This window comes from Cibotium barometz, chromosome 46 (assembly GCF_041138505.1).
Source record: "Cibotium barometz isolate CiBa-2024 chromosome 46, ASM4113850v1, whole genome shotgun sequence".
Classification (NCBI taxonomy): Eukaryota; Viridiplantae; Streptophyta; class Polypodiopsida; order Cyatheales; family Cibotiaceae; genus Cibotium; species Cibotium barometz.
In genome coordinates this window covers 15,853,803-15,874,355 of record NC_141091.1, presented here as the reverse complement: position 1 = coordinate 15,874,355, position 20,553 = coordinate 15,853,803, and the positions used below count along the sequence as shown (strand labels likewise).

The window sequence follows — 20,553 nt, the reverse complement described above, 5'->3', positions numbered from 1 at the left end:
TCAATCATAAGATCTCTTTTGTCTAATCCTCACCTAAGACTGAACCCAACAACTGTTTTCAGATTCAGTAAAGGTATAACCCCTTTCTCTATCCTAACTCCTTACTGTGAGAGCTTTTATGGAGATAAAAGCTATAACCAAGCAAACTTAAGGTTGTATGTGTGAGCAGGTATTGCTTCGCCTCAAGGGAAGTCGACGTGGGACACTCCTCTTAGCCACCAGTAACACAATGGGCGGACAGCCAGCACGATGTGGACGTCACACCGCCTAGAGCCAAAAAAAAGCGTGGGCGCCGGTCAAACAGTGGTGTGAGCCTTCAATAATTCAATTAATTCAATAATTCAATTAAGTGAGTAAAAACAAAATTTTAATTCCATTTTTGTTTTTACCTGCGCGCTTACCTGGTCTCGACGCGTAGAAGCCAAGCCAAATTTCTGCAGCGTGCGTCTTAATCAGGCCTTCTTTCTTCGAAGTTCGCCATGTCTGGAGGAATCGCTCGAGGTCGTCTCTCCGAAGAACGCAAGTCTTGGCGCAAAAATCATCCCCATGTAAGCTTGCCTTTCTACATACCTTCTCGTTTTGTAGTGCCCTTGATTGCGTTGAACTCGCAGCGTATTGTCCCTATGCATTGATACAGACTAAAATCCCTCATTCTTCTGCATTCTTTTCAGTCTGAGATTTTTTGTATGTGTTATTTATTTGGTCTCCTCTGGCAGGGCTTCGTGGCAAGGCCAGACTCTCAGGCAGATGGTTCTGTAAATTTGATGCTGTGGCAGTGTAGCATCCCGGGTAAAGCTGGGGTAAGTGCTCAAGTGCTCTTTATCTGTGAGAGAGAGAGAGAGAGAGAGAATAGCTGCAATTACTGTTGAGCTTGTGCTGCATGTTTGTAGGGTAGAGGAGGCAGGGCCTGTGAAGCAGCCCTAACCACAGCAGGAATAAAAAGGATAGACGATGTAGGGCCATAGAGGTCCAGGCACGGCATATGCTGAGCTTGCAAGTTTTTTGGCCCTGGAGCTGTCCTTTTGATAGGCAACCACTTCTTGAAATGGCTGTCCTTAAGCCAGAATAGAGGGTAAGGAGTTGCCATCAAATGAGAACATGGGGCATCTTGTCCTGGCTGCCTGGGAGGAGCTGCCGCTTTATCTATAAGTGGGCAGCTACTTTTCTCGACCCACTTCTAGCATCACAAGGCCATTTGGATAGATTTGACTATGCATTGCTGTCAAAAAACTGTGTTAATCCCATTCTCAGGCATCTGCAAGAGATTGTTGTCAACACTGATGAGACATTTGTGTTTGACTTGCCAGCCAAGGCCTCGTAGAAAACCTTGAGAATGGGCTCACAAGTCCTGGTGTTGACAAGGACTTTAATACATCAAGAGGTTGATGGAGCGTCCTCTTAAGTCTCTTATGCTAGACATCCGATCTCTACCATATATCACAAGTTGATTGACAAGTAGCTCGGGTAGATGATCATTTACAAAGTAGCTCGACTTTTCCTTGCAGGACAGTGTGGTGGCCGACCAGGTTCTTTGGGCCCCCATGTGGTACATCATGTCATGTTGCTCTCTCTCACCTCATGCATAGGGTAGGTACAATGGCTAATTTTCTATGGGCAGGGACCAATGGCCACACAGCCAGGACCATGGTGTCGTCAGTCAGCCCCCTCATAAGGATGGATTAGGCATTATAGATCCAGCAATTTAGAGGAGGGTGCTATTGGCAAAACTCTGGATTTGGCCTCTAACCCGGAGGGAGTTGTGGGAAAGATTTCTTGTTCTCCTGCACCCCCCCCTCCCCCCGGGGCGCGGTGCCCGGGTGCACACTGGCAGCCATTGAGCCCCCAATATGGGTAGCGATCTTCTCTTCTACAACATCCCGCTTTTGATCCTTGGCTTCGGAGAAGGCCTCCTCCCAATGGCTTTCTTGGGCAACCAGTCAGGCGTCTACATCCAGCAGGCACAGCTTTGAATGTGATCTTGCAGCAGCCTTGGGTTGCTGCTTAGTACCTTTCAAGGTGGCGTTGAAGTAACGGGTGATTGTATCTGCACGATAAGGACTTGAGCTGATGGATGAGGCCGTGATGTAAATGCATTCTTGCTGTGCTTGCTTGAGGTTAACTACAAAAGGGGAGTGGTGAGTGCATCACCTACCCGTGGTGACGTTATTTCATACATATTTATAGCCTATAGGCTATCCTACTGTAATGCCAATATAATGTGCTTGAGGCAGCGTGCCTGCGGGGGTTCGACTAAACACTCACGACTATTAATATAATTAAACACTTTAAATATGATGGCCACAGCCTTAATACACATACACAATGCTAAAAATATAAACCCCGCACTTGTGACACTCCACCGGGGGCAGAATGGGCTGACCCCCCCTTGGATAATTTTATTACCAAGGAGTATATCATATGTACAAGCTTTGGGGGCTCACCCTATAATTGGGGTTCTTGCCAGATTATCCCCATATATGCCAATAAACATAGGCAAAGATACAGCCATCTTTATGATAACCAAAATACCACATGCTCTGATCACTTGGAGGTATCTCCGGTTCAACCCTGGCAACAGGTACTGAAGTGCCTTTAGCAGGTACATGAGCTTCACAATTGGTGTAATAGGTATAACAGTACACAACAACAGGAGGCCATCAGCATCAGCACGAGCAAGTACAGTAAAGTACAGCACGTACAGTACGGCTATCATCTCAGGCAGCAAGTACTGCTTGGGGGCAGCACCAACAGGCATTGGTTAGGCTATAAGCACAACGGAGCGTGGAGTGACAGATTCAACCACGTGTCCAAGAGATATAAATAGAGAGAGAGAAGGAATGGGTATAGGGGTTTCACATAGCACACCACGCTGAGCGGGGAACAGGCCCCGCCCCCTTTTCAAGAATTTATTTCAGGAACAATCCAGGGGCTCTTCCAAGCCAGGACCAATACAACAAATGAATACAATATCAAACAAGAGTGCTGATGTCGAGATCGCGTTGAAGTCGTGTCGAGGCACAAGATCTCTGATACCTGAGCTCACCACTAGGAAGACCCACAAGAGTCTTACACCGGGCTAGTACCAATATCCAATATTTGAATCAAGTCTTTGTTGCTCACAAACATCTCACAAGGAACTCGAGGAAGAGATGTTGAGAGTGGTGCTCAGCTGTCCAAGGTTCTTTCACCAAAAGGGAGGTGGCGGCGGTACTTCAGTTGGTGGCAGCCCTCCAAAGAAGGCGCGGCTGACAAGTGGTCCCTGTTCCCATGTGTCCATCAACCTGTCCAAGTGTGCGAGCATGAGTTCCATCATGTGAAAAGAGCTCGGAGGGCCAAATAGTTACATAGGCAGCTCCAATCAGGTCTTGGGCAGCACACAACAGGTACGGGCAGCCCCAAACAGCCCCGGGCAGCTCACAGCAGGTCATGGCAGCCTTCAACAGGCCGGGCAGCACTTCAGCAACTCAGAACGGTCCCCAACCAACCCCAATATCAGAGAATCAGGGTTTCAGCAGGTGTAGGGCAGCATAGATCATGTTGGATTGCATGGTACCGAGAGAGAGAGAGAGAGAGAGAGAGAAGAAGAAGAAGAAGAAGAAGAAGAAGCAGAAGAAGAAGAAAGAAAGATATATTAAGTGTCTACTAAAGACCCAATGGGCCTATGAGACCAAAGTGATACAATAATGTCCATTTCATATCTCATCATGGAATGGAGAACAAAACATAAACATAGCTATCTCATTGGGGTGATACAAAACTGTCCATGGAAACTCATCATGGAATACTAGGAACATAGAATCATGAGAATAGCATCAGCTCCCAGTAGATGGTATACCACTCTCCAAAATATCAAGCATGGGGCTAATGAGTATGGCCGAGAGGTCTCCCTCAGCTATGTCACGTGGAAAGGTAGCTCGATGGTGGTGGAGCATGTCTGTGAGGGCAAAAGAGACCAAAGGGCCGAATATACGAGAGATCAGAGCAAATCACACAACATGCAATGGGTATATATATATATATATATATATGATAAAATCGAGTACAAGAGCTCTGTGTGAGACTCTGAAAGAGCAGAGAGGGGTGTTGTCCCGTGATAATGCAGATGGTAGGCTGCTGTCTTGAAGAAGTGAGCAGGGAGGGCTGCCGTCCCGATGTTGAGGTCAAAGGAGCAGAGAGGGCTGCTGTCCCAAAAAACGCAGATAATAGTGCTGAAGGGAACCTGATGAAAGCGCCGATATAAGTCTGAAGATAAAATGCTGATGTCAGCCCAGATGTAAGCGCTGAAGACAGGCCGAGCTGATGTCAGCCCAGATGTAAATGCTGAAGACACTTGTGGTGCAGGCGATGAAGCTAGCCCTAAAGTAGGCGATGTAAACAGGCTCTGATGTAGGCGATGTAAATTGCTGAAGACAGCCCTGGTGTAGGCGGCCAATCCAGCGGCAGAAAAACATTGAAGCTACACCTGATGTAGGTGGCTAGTCCAACAGTAGAGAACGCAGAGTTTGCACCTGATGTAGGTGGCGTGCACCAGCAGCAGCAACACGAGATGTAAACGTTGATGGTAGCCTTGATGTAGGCGACTAGGAGAAGAGGTTCTTGTAATCGTGTGCAAGCTGAATAATGATGCGCTTCATATATATATAGGCAGAGTGGGTGCTGGTTGGTTAGGTGTGGCTGTTGGCCAGCAGATAAAGTTGAAATAAGATGTCAAAATAGTCCTTTTGGGCTGGATAAAATACCCTTTCACACACCCTCTCTCAGACCAAAAGGGGATCATGAGAGAAGATGAGGGGAAAAAAACTTTGGTTGTCGAAGATGAAGATCATCTGCTTTGAGACCGGAGTAGAGGCTTTTGAGTTTGGGAGGTACTGGAACTATGCCACAATACAAGAGGTTTTCACATGCATGAACGCCCATTGGCCCAAACACAAAAACAGAATGCTATGCATAGGGAATGCAAGATGGAAAAAATGCAATGCAGTGGGTTTTCACATGAGCCGTGCCCTCATGGGGTTTTCACTCACTCATGTGCCCGATACAATAATGATAAAAAATGTGAAAGAAGAGGAAGATCCTCGTCTCAATATGCGGAAGGTGATGGTAGAGGACTGATGCCGAGCGGGTCGCGAAGATGCTCGAGGATGGGCCGGTTGATGGACTTTGTAAGGATATCTGCATGGTTGTCTGCCGTAGGAATGTCCTGGAGTCAGATGGTACCAAGCTCAATCTGTTCCTTGGTAAAATGAAAATGGACACCCACATGCTTGGTATGGTTAGAAAAAATAGCAAGGGCAATCGCACTCTGACTGTTGACGAAGATGATAGAAGCGGTGTCAATGGCAACGCGCATCTCCGTAAAAGATACATAGCCTCAGTGGTGGCATCATAGAGGGCCCAGTATTTGGCCTCATTGGAAGAACATGCAACGGTATCCTGCTTCTTGCCAGACCAAGAGAAAGGGGTAGATCGGAGGGAGTACAAATAACCACCATGAGAACGTCGGGAATCGAAATCACCGGCCCAGTCGGAGTCCGTGTAACCACGCAGGGTGATCCCACAACTGTTGTGAAGTCCATACAAATAGGTACCTGCTAGATAGTGAACAATCCTCATTGTTGAACTCCAATGTGGTCCCTTAGGAGCATTGAAATACTGATTTAAAATGAATGTGCAATAGGAGATATCCAGACGAGAATTTGTGGGCCAGATAAGTTTCCCAACCGCTTGGTGGTAGGTTCGCTCTTCATGTGGAGGTGAGTCCACTTCCTTTGATAGTTTGATGGTGGGATCCAATGGAGTAGCCATAGGGATAGCACCATCTGGAAAGTAGGAAGTAATGAGTTGGAGACAGTACTGTCAGAATACGTAGCGGAGATGATGACCAGATCTGGGAACACGAGAGCAAAACGCATGCAGAAAAAATACAGCACGAGAGAGAGAGATATAGGCGTGTAACTTTGCTCTATACACAAGAAGATCCTGGAGTATGATACAAAAGTGGTATGGGGGCTGGGGGCCTATTTATATGGCCCCATAGACCAGTCGGCCTGTGCTACAGGCAGCCGACTGGTGCTGAATCTCCATGACCAGCAAAAAACAGCCAGTCGGCCATCTCAGTAATGGAGTCGTGGACCAGTGCCATCAGTCGGCTAGCTACTGGGTCCTCCTGCCACGTCAAGGCTGCCTCCCAAGCCACAGAAAAAATGGAAAAAATAGGAGAAAAATGCAAAAAGTGGTGAAAAATGAGAAAACACCTCATAAGGGTGGGCACACCCACAACAAAGGCCCTGGTGTATAAAAATAGACAGAAGATGACTTCTAACACCCCCTCTCAGCTCCTGGCTGTGAAACCAACCACAGGGAGCTGGGGTGCCGCCTGAGCAAATCCTGAGATAGCGACTTCGTGAAGAGGTCCACCGTATTGTCCTCCGTCGAACAGAACTCTAGCAAGATGTCATCAGCAACGATCTGTTCACGAACAAAGTGCCTCTGGATGACCATGGGTTCCTCCAGTGGAAGCCCAAACCTGCAATGCAACCTCTGCATCCTCACCACCTCACAAGCAGCATCACAAACAGCCCGGTACTCTACCTTTGTCAGCGACAAGGCAAAAGATGACTGCCTCTTACTGCTCCGTAAAACTGCTCCTGGGCCTGAAGTAGATCTCCTCGTGTTCGGATCTCCTCCCCAAACCGAGTCACTCCAACCGTGGAGTCGGACTCCATCCAACAATCGCCCTCCTGTGTACAAGAGTCCATGATCCTTCCCATGCCGCAGAAACCACAGGAAACGCAATCCTGCCTCCCAAAGAGTCATCCGCAACCATGAGCTCAACCGCCTCATCAGGTGTCAAATCCCCACGGATCTTCCCTCGTGATCAATCTTGGTTCGAAACTCGAATCCTGCAAACAAACGAACAACAAACAACAAAGGGGGTGCAGGCTTGACTCACCTCCCAACCATGACAGCCGTGGGCGAGCCCACAGTCTTGGCTGTCCCCACCGAGCCACGAGCTGAGCTAACTAGGTTGACGTACCGACCAATCTCCTCCTCACGACGTCCCATACCGCCGCGAAGCTGCCCTCGCGGGCCTCGAGATTGCTGCCGGCCTTGGCTGCACAAAGCAGGTGCACGTCTGCACTAGATCCAGGCTCCAAGACCATAGAGCTCTCACAAACTCGCGAGACTCTCTATGTCCCAATAACTAACCTTGGCCACCCTTTTATAGGCTCTTGGCCGGTCATCGGGCGTCCACACTTGGCCGCCCGTCCGTCCATACTTGGGTGCTCGCCCGTTAGTATATCCCTGACTCAGCTCGTCAATCAGCCTGCCTAGTTCCAAGCTTCCCCAAGCCTCGAAACTAGTCTTGCATGCGTATAGCACACGGTAGATACCCACTGTGCACATGACATCAGGAAGCTCCCATCCAATCTGGTGTCCATCAACCAGAGCAAAGAACCATTCTGCTTCTGAGTCAAAGAGGCATCACACTGCTCACAAGGATCAACACCTGTTACGGTGCATAAACAAGTCTTGGAAACCTGGTGAAGACCATGCCAGGCCTTCTGAAACCTGTCAACCACCCCCTCTGAATCGGGAACCACAAAGCCTGGAGAAACCACCTCCTTCTGCAAGTAATCGCCTGCCACCTGCCTGGCTTTCCGAAAGGTCCCCGTGGAAAGAACATCCTCATCTACTGGAGGTTCTTTGTCCCGAATACTACGAGACATCAGAGCATAAGTTACCTGTTTAGTTTCCTCTGACTGACGAACACAAGAACTACCAACATCAGTATTGGAGAGTTCCTGCCAACTGCTGCCATCTACTGGCAAGCTATCCACCATCTGGTCCCGGAAAGCCTGCACCTGCAGCGTATCCACACTTAAGTGGCCATTAGGAGACTGCCACTCATCACAAACCTGAGGACCTGGGAGAGAGAGTGCTGAAAGCTTGTAAACTCCATTCTCCACTCCGCCTTCCCAAACCACCTGGCCTGTTGCTTTGTCCCGGAGAGCAACAAAATGCTCATCAAACTCCACCCGTAGCTAGTCTTGCAAACTTGATGCACTGACAACAGATGAAAAACAAGTGCCGGAACATACAACACCTGGGAGGAATGCTTCCCCCCTCTGCCATCGGGAACTATCTCCATCTTGCCCTCACTGTGAACTGGGATAGTGGATGTATCCCCAGTAAGAATGTGACCAGAAAGCCTGCAGAGATCCTGTAAACCGGAACGGGAATGAGTCATGTGCCTGGAAGCACCACTGTCTAGAATCCACTCCCGAGTATCCGTCGCGGAGAGTCCTCCAATCTCCTCCTTGCCTGAAGAAAATGAAACATCGGTGTCCACCACCTCCAGGTGCTAATAATTGCTCCAACTGAAGCACCGGGGGTTGAAGAACTAGGGGTAGCCGCTGGGGTCTGTGTGGGAGCTGTGCTCACCACGGAAGCTGTGGAGGCGGCGGCGGCCTTTGGAGGCTTCTTCGGACAATCCCGAGAAGTATGTCCTTTTGTGTGACAAAAGAAACATCTACCCTCCTTCTTGTACTGAGAAAGCTCCTCAGCACTCAACTTGCCACCTGTCTTGCCTGCCTCCGCTTTCTGGTCTAGAGTAAGCTTAGACGCATTGTTCGAGTTCTTGGAGCCAGAGGCTCCCGGGCTCTGTCCTGGGGAAGACCCCGTCTGGTTCTGGCTTTTGCCCCCCGAGGCGTTAGCCTTGGGAGAAGCCGGCTGGGAAGTCTTGGGCTTGCCACCATTGTGTTTCATTTCTGCACTCTGCGCAAGCGAGAGTGCATCCTCAAAGGTGGCTGGCCTAAACATACGCACCTCCCATTGGATTTGCGTGTCCAGGCCATACAAAAACTGCCCTTTCTTGTCCGTATCAGATAAGCCTAATTGCAGACACAAGGTCGAAATTTTATTGGCAAACTGAAGGACTGGTTGCGCGTTCTGACGCGCTCCCCTGAACTCGTCTTCGAGTCGCTCAAGGTAGTGGGGCGGTAGAAACCGCTGCTTAAGGTCGCGGACGAACTCGTCCCACACATAAGCTGCCATACCTGCTCTGGTGTGGGCATGAGCCCACTGAGTCCACCAAGGAATGGCCTCACCTTCCAAGTACCAACTAGCTAAGATCACTTTGTCAGTATCTGTTTTCCTAACTGCGGCAAAATAAGCTTCAAATTGATGTAACCATGAATAAAGAGTAGTGGGATCGAGTTTACCATTGTACTTACTGAAATTCATTTTCTCGGGAAAATGATTTGAGGGCGCCGCCGGTGTCAATCTGGCGTCCAAAGCTCTGAGGTAACGCTCGTGTTCCACTCGTCGCATGGCGTCGTCTTCTCGTTGTCAAATCTCCAATGCACGCATCTGCATCTCAAGCAAGGAGCTTGGCTGCGGCTGTGACCCCGCGAGAGGGTCCCTGTGACGAGGATCTGGTATCTGGGATACGGAATGAGAGGGAGGAGGAGATGGAAAACGCGACGCTGGAGAGCGACAACGCTCCTCCAGAGCCAAAATCCGCGCCTTCTGCTCATCCAACTTGGTTGTCTGGTCTGCGATTGCTTGTATCATCTGCTGGAACATGTCTGTGACACTCAAGCCGGGTGCCCTAGCTGGGCTGCCTGGTGCACTCTGGTCCCATGGTTCTGGTTCTCTCTCGTCGCCGAAACTCGCCATAGCGGGAAAATGCAATTCCTTTCCGGAACGCAATCTGACCATCCACTATCTGTATGGGAGACTTCCGGAGGCTTCCGGAGGCTAAAAACCAACTGTCCTTCGAGGGACAGGAGTCACTCCGAAAGGGGTAGTCCACCGGCGTCTAAAAACCAACCACACGAGCGAAAAAATTTTCTGGTTTTCTTTGCTGAATCTTTGTCCTTGAAGTAGGCTCTGATACCACTGTAATATGCGGAAGCTTCGGAGAAGGATCGGTACTTCAAAACTCAGAAATCAGCACTCTTTTCGCGACGGAATTAACGCACAAACTGAAAGGAGATGTGCAGAAAATAGAGAGGGAAGGGGGAGATGGAGAGGACACAGTATTGGGTCCCAATTACCCTGTGTAGGGCCCCCACCACGGATGGTGTATTTGCTTTATTAGAATGATGTAAATCTGAAAACAAATACAGAAACTTGACCTTTTCTTGGCTGGAAAATCCTGCCCTTGATCTTCAGTTTTTCACCCCTTTGCGTTAGCAACTTCTTGGCTGTCCTGGCCCTTGTTTGCTTGAGCACTTGGTGAATTATGAGATGCCTTCATTGATTCTTGGCTGGAGTATTTATACTCCCTTTATCATCCAGTCGGCCAGCTTTATTAAGCCTCACGACCATGTCTTTAGTAATATTGTGCTTTCACACTATTGCAAACTGCTGGCCACTCTGCGCATGCCTGCTGGGACAGTGCCAGGCTGCTGGGCACTCTGCGCATGGGTGTGGGGCTGCCCCCTACACGTGGCCGACTTGCTGGGTAGGAGCCCTGTCGGCTGCCTGTCCAGAAGCACTAGGGCTGGCCGACAGCCCTTCTAGCCCATGCCATGGTTGGTGGGCACAGCCTGGGCCCTCCTGGCCCCTTGGGGGTTGGTTCTACATCTCCCCCATGCCCACACTAAGAGTGCAAACCTTCGCACTGGGGTAGCCTTATGGGCTGGCCCCATCTCTACATGCAAACCTACATGCCCACAGAGGTCTGGCATCCAGTTGCAAACTAGATACACAGAATTGGAACAAGGAGTAAGAGTTGTTTTCTGAAAGCGGGCATGGATTTGGTTGATTGACCTTGCTGGTCCTCAATGGATGAGTCCATGGCTCTTTTATATGGATCTGTTGGTTGATCTTGCTAATCTTCAACGGAGATTCCATCTTGATTTTTATAAGTGAATATATTGCCGGTTACTATGAGCTAGGAACTATTGAAAAGGCCCCTTAGTGGACAGGTGGTGAGCGTTCTGGTTTGCCAATGATGCCATAGAGACATCATTCCAGAGGGAGACTCACAGCGCGGACTGGCACTGTTTCATGTGCAGGATAGTGCACACCTGTGAAACCGATCCCGTCAAGTGGGAAAGACTCCGTTGGACACCCACACGCTTAATAGCACAACTTTAAAACCACAAATTTGAAATGGACAACTTAAAACAACTTGAAATTTAAATGAAATGAAATGGAAAGATGGACACCAGCACTGGGGCCGGAACGGGCCGACCCCCCCCTCAATATATGATATATTTATTGGGAGTATTTAATAAATACAATGCTCCATGGGTTCCAAGAACCAGATAATGTCCATGTACATATGAAAACAGTACCAAACAAATAGGCTCGAATTTCGATGTAGAAGCTCGAAGCAGAACGACCACTAGGGTGGTCCAATCTCTACGGTCCTGTGCTTTCACTGGACTCCGCGGAGAGCGCCTCACTGGTGTTCCGAGACCATGCACAAACAGGCGCTCTTGTACTAACGCCTGGCTCTCCCGATCTCAGCACTTTTGGACCGAGGTTCGCCAATATAGCTTGGACAACCCGGCACCGAACGGGTGTTGGCCGAGTGGGATGAATCCCTTATCAGATTTAAACATAAAATACTTTATTGAAATCTGAAATTCACTTACTTGTAGATGGATGATAGAAAACCAATACTTGTGGTATGATGAAGTCACCCAGGAGATGCGAAGTCCCTTTGATGAAGACTCAGTCGCCTCGTGGTGAACCACCACCGCAAAAGGCACAGCCACCTGCTGTGAGAGTAGGAGTGCCCACTTGCAAGGGAGGAATACAACAGCAGAAAGAGAAGTATGTATAGTTGCCTGCTGTGGGTAGGCGCAACCACCTGATGAAGATTCAGCTGCCTGAGAGGATGAGAGAAGCAGCCACTAGGAAGCGCTTGGCTGCAAAGAGCCGGCTGGCTGTAGGAATAGAAGCGTAGCCCTCAAAAGGTGGCAGCTGTTGTGCAGGGTAGGCAGCTGCCTGTTGGAGAGGAAAAAGAGAGTAGTTTGCAGCCTGCAGGTAACACCAGCGCAGAGTAGGGGGCAGCGCAGCCTGCTGGTGTACTTTCGCCTGAGGGAGAAGCCGCCTGCAGTCAGTGCTGGCTGGAAGTACAGCCACTTGAAGTAGTGCAGTCGCAGCCAACAGCAGCAGGTACTGCAGCAGTCGCCTTCATGAAGAGCGTGCGCCAGAGGGAGAGATGGTCGCCGGTTGATGAATCAACGCCAGATAGAAGCGATGGATGCCCACGCTTGAAGGAAAGAAACGATTGATCCCTTACGCTTCATGGATGAAGCCTTTTTTAATAAAATTAATGTGGAGTTAAACTTTGGTGATACCCACGCATGCATGTGGGGGGATTAGTGGGGGTAGGTGACCATGCCCACCCCCACACTCACTTAAAAGTGGGGCTCCCCACCTTGGCCCCAAAGTGGGTGCCCAAAGGGGGTGCCCACTTTTAAATAAGTGTGAACACCTAACCTTATAAAATAAAGGGTTAGAATAAAAAACATTAAAACAACAAGTGCGACATACTTACCACCTGTTCACATGCACCAAAACTTGTCAGAATACAGAGCAGACTTCACGACTCACTGGCAGGCGTCCCCGCTCAGTAAGTAACATGTCAAGCAGGCAAACACACAAATACATGTCATGCGAAAACAGTTTCAAACATGCAAAATATGTGTGCATGTGCAAATAGTAACATGGACATATCTCCCGTTCATGGAACAAGTACAAAATATCTGTCGGCACAAAACTGGCACGACATAAAAACATAAAAACCTGGTCTTTCTATGGAGTGACAGTCCCATAGGTAAGACACAGTTCCAGGCACGAGTTTCCCTATGGTGTGACAGTCCCATAGGCAAAACACGGCACGAATACTGGCTCTTCCATGGCGTGACAGTCCCATGGGTCGAACACAGTCCAGGTCATACACGGGTGGCCCTGGTCTGGCTCCCGTCCATACGACACCATCCTGCTAACACACGGGTGGCACCAGTCTGGCTCCCGTCCATGTCAGCAAAATACTGGCCTCTTCACATGAGACACCGGCCTGGCCTCAAGTGAACGAGACGCAAAAACTGGAGATGGACCAAATGGTGGGCCAATTGGTGACACCTGACCTTGGACTCATGTGCAAGACAATGCACACCTAACCTCGGACGACTGAGATGGATCCCTGGCTGACTCGTCCCGGACTGGGCTCACATGGGACCAGTTCACCATCCTAGGTTCTGCACCTTCTGTACAGAAATGTCTACGTGGCATCCAAGTGCGGGATGCACGTGACATATGGAGTGCCCAAGAGCCACAAAAGGGACTAGCATGAGTCCAGGCATGGTAGCCAGCCCATAGCCCTGTTGGCCAGCATAAGCAGCCCATTCAACATAGCAACAGCCAGTCGGCCAGCAGACAAGCTGTTGCTGGCTTCCTTTGTGGTGTCCTATTTGAGCCTTTAGAGCTGACCATGTTAGCTAGAGGGGCTGTCACCCCTCACATCATATTCCCACTTTTCCCCATTTTATGGAGTCTTGGCTTTTTCCCTAGTCGTAAGAGAGCTGGTCAGCTTGCCCCTACTTCGGCATATATATAGCCAGGCCATTCCCTCCTCACACTTGTATTTGCCATTTGCATGCCTCAGTGCCTCTACATATTGGCTTGCTGCAAAACCTCACATACGAGGTCATCTCTCCCTCTTGCTCAGGACTTGTACTAGCTTGTGCTTCTTGTTTGGTGATATTGAGAGGAGGTATGCACCCGTGTTTTCTCTCCATCTCTCTCTCTCTCACTCTCTCTCCTATGTTTCTTCTGCTGTGCATTCTTTCATGGTATTAGAGCGTCGGTGACTTGCAGTGTTAGTTGCTCCCTCCTCTTTCCTGCACTTTTTTTCCAGATCTGCAGCTAGTCAGTTTGCCCAATTTTGTTGTCAATCTTCATCAACATCTGTCCCAAGGACTCCTGTCGTGCTGTCGGCTCGCTCTGTGCAGGGCAGCACCAGTGTATATGTTGCGTTTTCCTCCTACAGGCTTGTTTGCTGAGTTCCCAAATCTCCCATGCTCTTTCAAAGAAGAGAGGTAGAGAGCAACGTGTGCATGGTCAAAGCTCCTTGCATGGACAATATACTCCAAAGTTAAGAGGCGGCTCAAATTGCGGAGCAAAGATTTTTCTATCAATGCAATCTTCCTTTCAACATTGCTCGCATGAAGGCCTACCACAACTTCTACAATGCATTGGTGGCGGTGGCGGCGGCCGGAGCTACGGGTTTGCGTCCCGTTACTTCGGAGGCCTTGAGAATAACACACTTAACAAGCCAAGTGAGGACTATACATCAAGACCTAAGTGGGTTAAAAGTATGTTGGGAGCAATATGGATGCTCAATTATTTTTGATGGATGGAGTGACATGGTAATTAATAAAATTTAACTCTCATCCTTCATCTTCAATATTTAATGCTTGATGCTAGTTGCTCATGGGTGTGCAATGTGCATTTAAAAAGAAGTTTTTGATTTCTCATTTGGCTTGCAGAGGCGACGACACATGATTAATATCTTGGTGTCATGTTGCGCGGGCACAATGCTAATGCGTGTTATTGACGCCTCAGCCCCCAGTTTAAGCATTACGGGAGAGTGGATTTACGAGCACAGATGATAAGCGATTGAGGAGATTGGTCCTCAACATGTGGTGCAAGTCATAACCGACAATGGCTCCAATTGTGCAAAGATGGGAGAGTTTGTGGAGAGGGACTACAAAGCCATCGTATGGACTCCTTGTGCTTCACATTCACTTGACCTAATGATGGAAGACATTGCCCAATTGTGTTGGGTAGAGTCAGTGCTTGAAAAAGCCTTGCGAATCATAACATTCATCACAAAAAGACCGCAAGCATTGGCTCTCTTTAGAGGAACTTGCAAGTACGAGCTCGTGAGGCCCGTCGGGACACGCTTTGGTTATCTTTTTCTAGTGCTACAAAGGTATGTCATTTCATATTTGAAGCACTTGGCAAGAGCTTAAAGCCTAGACTTGCTATTGCTCTAGATTTTATCTTGTCACATAAGCGAAGAAGCATGACATGCATTGTAGGATGGTCCAAACCAAGGCCGAGCTTCGTCGCCTTGTATGTAGCGAGTCATGGAATGATTAGAGAGGAAGCAACTCATCCTACGGGCTTCTCATTCAACAACACATCCTAAGCAACGATTTTAAGCTCTTCTCTTTGCGGGTAATCGAGAGGAGTTTGCCCAAAAGCTTGCTTTGAAGGAGGAAGATAGAAGATTTGCAGTCACTTGGTGGGAGATTCATGGGCGGTTGTCTCCCGAGTTGCAGTCTTTGGCTCTTCGTGTACTCTCCCAAGATTGCACAAGTGGTGTCGCAGAACGCATATGAAGCATATGTGTTGACATTCACACAAAAAAGAGAAACAAGCAATATAATTTAAAATTTTGAGCGCGCTCTAACCTTTGTACTTATTACTTGAGCTATGCGATAAGTAAATATTTTTTACTAAGTTTGCTTCTTTGTGCATACTTGATTTGACAGGCTTAACACAAGGCAATTAGACAAGTTGGTATATGTAAATGCCAATCTTCGTCTTCTTGAGAAGCTCAAAGGTGATGGAGACACCTTGAAAGAGATCGATAGCGAGATCCTTGCAAAGCTAGAGGTTGGCCTTGAACGTGGGGAGCATATTGATCTCACGTTCATTCAGACACGTACAGATGAGGAGCTGGCATACAATTTTCTTCGAGAGGATGAGACGCGCTTTAGGCATGTGACTCGTGTCCAAGCTCGTGCTAGGCGTCCAGCGCCACTACTTCAAGCTAACAAGCCTTCACTTCTAGATCCGGTTAAGCCAGTGGGTAGTTCTGTCGATGCAGATGGTCATGATGCCACACAGCGGAGCATTGTTGCTTATCGACGAGGAGCTCGTTGTGGTGGCTCATTTCTCATGCGAGCGATAATGCGAGACTCATCAAACTATGATTGTGATGTTGATGAGCGCGAGCCTTGATGCCCAGAGCCCGCACACTTTAGTTTTATCTTTTTGCTTGCTAGCCTGCTACCTACATATAGACACTAGTGCATTATGCCACATTTTGTACTAAAAATTTCTCTTATGTAGTTTTTTGGGTTTGATTCTTGGTCCATGACTCCATTGTGATTTGTGAACCATGAAACGCATGTTGTTATGCTGTCTTTTGTATGCTAGTAGAAGCCAAGGATATATAAAAATACAATGATGATACAATAGATAGAAAAAAGCACCGCATTCATTCACCACACCCATGTTCTGCTACAAAGAGAGCTTCGATGGCTAATCTAGAACTTCTAATAAGAAGATGGAATTTGTATGCTTATAGAAGCTAGGGAGTAAACTCACAATGATGACTAATAATATGTGTGAAGAAGCGGTTGGTCATGTATCTATATAGGCACGAGAAAGGCAACCATGACATGACCACATATGTCCATAATCGTAGTTGGTGCCACCATCCATAGTGTAGAATCAGCTAATTAAGCTGAAGTAGAGTCTACTATGTAATCATATGTCCATAATCGTAGTTGGTGCCACCATCCATAGTGTAGAATCAGCTAATTAAGGTGAAGGTGACTCTACACTTGTCTCCTCTTTTATTTATGAAGTGGTTTATGATCATTAGAGAGTTGAAAGTCAAGTCATCATTGGCATGTATGAAATGAGTGTTCACTAAAATGTAATTCTCTTTCATTTTGTAATCGCAAGTCTTAGGAATTTAAAGTTTACTAGTTAACTTTTGGTTGTGATTCATGACTTCTCTTATCTTTGGTGTGTTCAAACCTTCAAGCTTTTAGGCCTACAAACAAACTATAAGTTCTAAACCATTTTATTGTATTTATATAGAAAAAAATCCGAAACCTTGACGTTTCTTAGCCGAAGGCCAAAACGTTTTGCCCTGAAACCTCAAAAACCCCGAAACGTTTCTGGTGACTATGCCTCACACTTGACTTGGGTATTTGTCACTTGCATGCCTCAGTGCCTCTGCATATTGGCTTGCTTCAGTCCCTCACGTACGAGGTCGTCTTTCCCTCTTGCTCAGGACTTGTACCAGCTTGTGCTTCTTGTTTGGTGATATTGAGAGCAGGTATACACCTCTGTTTTCTCTCCATCTCTCTCTCTCATGTGTTTCCACTTTCCATCTTCCGTTGTGCATTCTTTCACTTAGTGCATGGGTGCATGTGACATTTTTTGAAGCTGTTGTGGTTAATGATTAAACTAACAACGTATGAATTTTCAACTTTTTTTTTTTGTTAGGAATATTTGATAATTTAAAGATTTGGTTTTCGATGGCATATACTTGGTGTAAGAAATGTTTCATTGTTTGTGTAAGTATAGTTATTGTTCATAATAAGAAGTTAATCATTAAACAAAGCGAGGGTGGAGGTTTTTTTAATAAGTTTTGTTTTTGAAAATTTTAGATATATTGTAGATATGTTTTGATTAGCATTTAGTGTTTGTGTAAGTTGTTCACAATAAAAACACTACATAGTTGCAAATGGGTATTTGCAACTTGTTTTGTTTCGGCTGCTGGTTTGGCCATTGCACCTTGGTTTGTTACGAGTATGCCGTCGTTTTCTTGAGCATGCTCCCTTACCTACCCATACCCTCCCATGTTGATACCTTGGCTGCTCAAACCTGCATCTTTGTCCTTACCCGCCCATGTGGATTGTTGTCCAGCTTGCCCAGGACCTTCACAATTTCATAGGCCTGCGCCTCCAGTCTTTGAAATCTCCCATCATAAGCATGCACCTATTTCAACCCTAGTGCATTCTTATGTACAAATAGGAGTCTCAATGGCCTAATCTACGCTGTCCAAGCCCTCAGCAGACACAGCCTGATGTCACAGGTCTCTCCCTTTAGGCTGTCTTTCATTCGAGTTTCTCCTCTTTTCTTTATAATACTGATTTAGTAATATTTGATGGATTTTTTCTTTTTGGTTTCTGTACGGCTGATGGATTACTCTCTTTGTCTCGTGCAGACTGATTGGGAAGGTGGGTTTTTCCCCCTTGCAATCCATTTCAGTGAAGACTATCCTAGTAAACCTCCCAAGTGCAAATTTCCACAGGGATTCTTCCATCCAAATGTGTACCCGTCAGGGACAGTGTGTCTGTCAATTCTTAACGAGGACTCTGTAAGCATCAGGATCTTGAAGCCAAGCAATAGTTTAGGAATCTGTCTTCCTTTCTGCAGCACCGTACCTCTGAGATCTGGTCCAGAGATTAATCATTAAATCCTTGGGCATGGTAATTTCTGATGAAATTTCTATGGTGTGTTGTGTCCGTTAGGGTTGGAGACCGGCTATCACTGTAAAGCAGATACTCGTGGGTATCCAAGATCTTTTAGATGCACCCAATCCTGCGGATCCTGCCCAAACAGAAGCTTACCAGCTCTTTATTCAAGTAAGTAGCGAAGGGTGCCTATGCTATATGGTTTTTGTTGTCAAGTTAAGCATTTTGGAGAAGGAGATGGCAAGATTTTAATAACAAAATTTCCCTTCTGAATCCAGGATCCTGTTGAGTACAAAAGGAGAGTAAGGCAGCAGGGGAAGCTGTATCCTCCTCCTGTTTGAAAGGTTTGCATGCAGAAAAGTGGCAGTCACTCATATGCTGCATTCACGACATTACCACACAGGATTTGCTGCACTGAGCAGTAAAATTTCTGTCTACTATTGGACTTGTATTATAGAGCTAGTGTTCTCGACTTCAAACTAATATAGACTCGTGAGAGTATGCTTCAGAACTAATGAAGGGGTTGGCTGAGAAGAGACATTACACTGACTGAAGCTGTTATTTCAAAATTGGAAAGCAGTGTGTTTGATCAAGGAACAAAAGTGTTTTGTTAATTTCTGGTTAATTGTCTTGATTACTTCTTGCGTTTTCTAGATCAAGTCAATACTCTTGTTGAGTTGCATGACACGAGTGCATGTGAATATGCAGTGCTGTGCGCTTGGCGGGGTGAGTTGCATCCACTGTCCTTAGAGTTGCCCACATGGCGACATCTAGGTTTGATGCCATGATGCACCCATGCCCTTAGAGTTGCCACATGGCGACGTCAAGGATCGATGCCATGATGCACCCATTTGTGATTACCAATGTGTACATGCATAGTAAACGTATTATCTCAACTGCACAAGAGTGGCTGAGAGCTGGGGAGCGCTTTGAAAGTAGATTGAAGGTAATGTTTCTCAACCCTTTGAAATCAACTGTGAAAGTCTTTGTCGGATTATGTTCTTCGGCAATTTCATGAGCTGCCCTAATTCATACTATCCAGGAATGTGGTTCACTGGTTCTGCAATTTCATGAGCCGCACTAATACATACTATTTGTAGCGTCTGGAAGAATTTCTCCACCACTGAAAACAAACGGTCGTGAGCCCCACTCTCTTCTATGAATCACGTGACACAGTATCGTCCATAACCTCACATGTTGAAGGTCAGAATGCAGGAATATGTTCAAAGCCAAGTTGCCCTTGTGCTACATAAAGTTGAAATGCAATCAATTGGCCCCACCATGTGGATTCCCATTTGAGTTCTTTACCTCTTAGAATGTAGAAATGTGCCCCTTCCACCTCTAAATTCTCAATAAAATTATCACCTTCAATGAGTAGATCGTTGATAAAATCTTCACATCCCTTGTAGATAAGTTCATCAATAAAACTTTCATTGGTTGACACATCATCAGTCGGTTGGAGGAGGATATGTGTATAGTTCTAGACATGGGACGTGGTGGTACGACTTCTCATTGCTCCAAGCATACATGCATTGCACTAGCAAGACAATTCTATTGCTCTTATTTGTGATAGACTTGTTTGCCTAAGTACACAACCTTAACCTCCCAAAATACTCATTCTACATCTCTTTCCTTTGATGGATAGAGGCTACTTGCTCTGTTGCTCAATGTTTCTTGCAAGATGCATACAACATCCATTGCATTTTTCAACAAGGTGCCATTTGTCTTTAGTTGATCATGTGTTAGGGTCCTTTTAACCCACTCCCTTGCACCATCATGTGTTAGGGTCCTTTTAACCCGCTCTCTTGTACCATCATGCTATCCCTTGCATCTTTTAGGTGTTCATGTGTTAGGATCCTTTTAACCCACTCCCGTGCACCATCATGCTCTCCCTTACATTGGCCTGATCCAAAACAAACTCTGTGTCATCTCCACATTTGTTAGCCCAAAGTATACCTACCTATAAAGAACAGCCTCGTTGCCTTGAGTTGCCATATCTAACCACACCATATCCTTTGTGACGAAAATATCTTCATCATGCAACCACTTCGGGTGAAGTAAAAAGCAATGTTGAATAAATAGGGTGTCATGTGTTTTTACCATCTGAAATGTAAAATTGCATCTCCTTGATTGCATAGAATTTTCCCTCGATAATTCTATATATTGCATCGATCAGTATGCCAAAGCATACTTTTTTCTCTTCAAATGAGTAATTTTTTCAAAAACCAATGCATACTTTTTTCTCCTCAAATGATTAATTTTCTAAAAAATCAATGACAAATTTTACCATCACATCTTC

At 46.8% G+C, this 20,553-nt stretch overlaps 1 protein-coding gene across 1 annotated transcript; it reads left to right on the top strand.

Moving 5' to 3' along the window:
* Positions 1-391: 391 nt before the first annotated feature.
* Positions 392-18,879, top strand: LOC147611928 (SUMO-conjugating enzyme SCE1-like). The gene is made up of 5 exons (XM_086783792.1): positions 392-548; positions 717-800; positions 18,005-18,157; positions 18,312-18,425; positions 18,533-18,879. The coding sequence occupies exons 1-5, from the start codon at positions 480-482 to the stop codon at positions 18,593-18,595; spliced, it is 483 nt and encodes a 160-aa protein (XP_086639918.1). The 5' UTR covers positions 392-479; the 3' UTR covers positions 18,596-18,879.
* Positions 18,880-20,553: the final 1,674 nt, after the last annotated feature.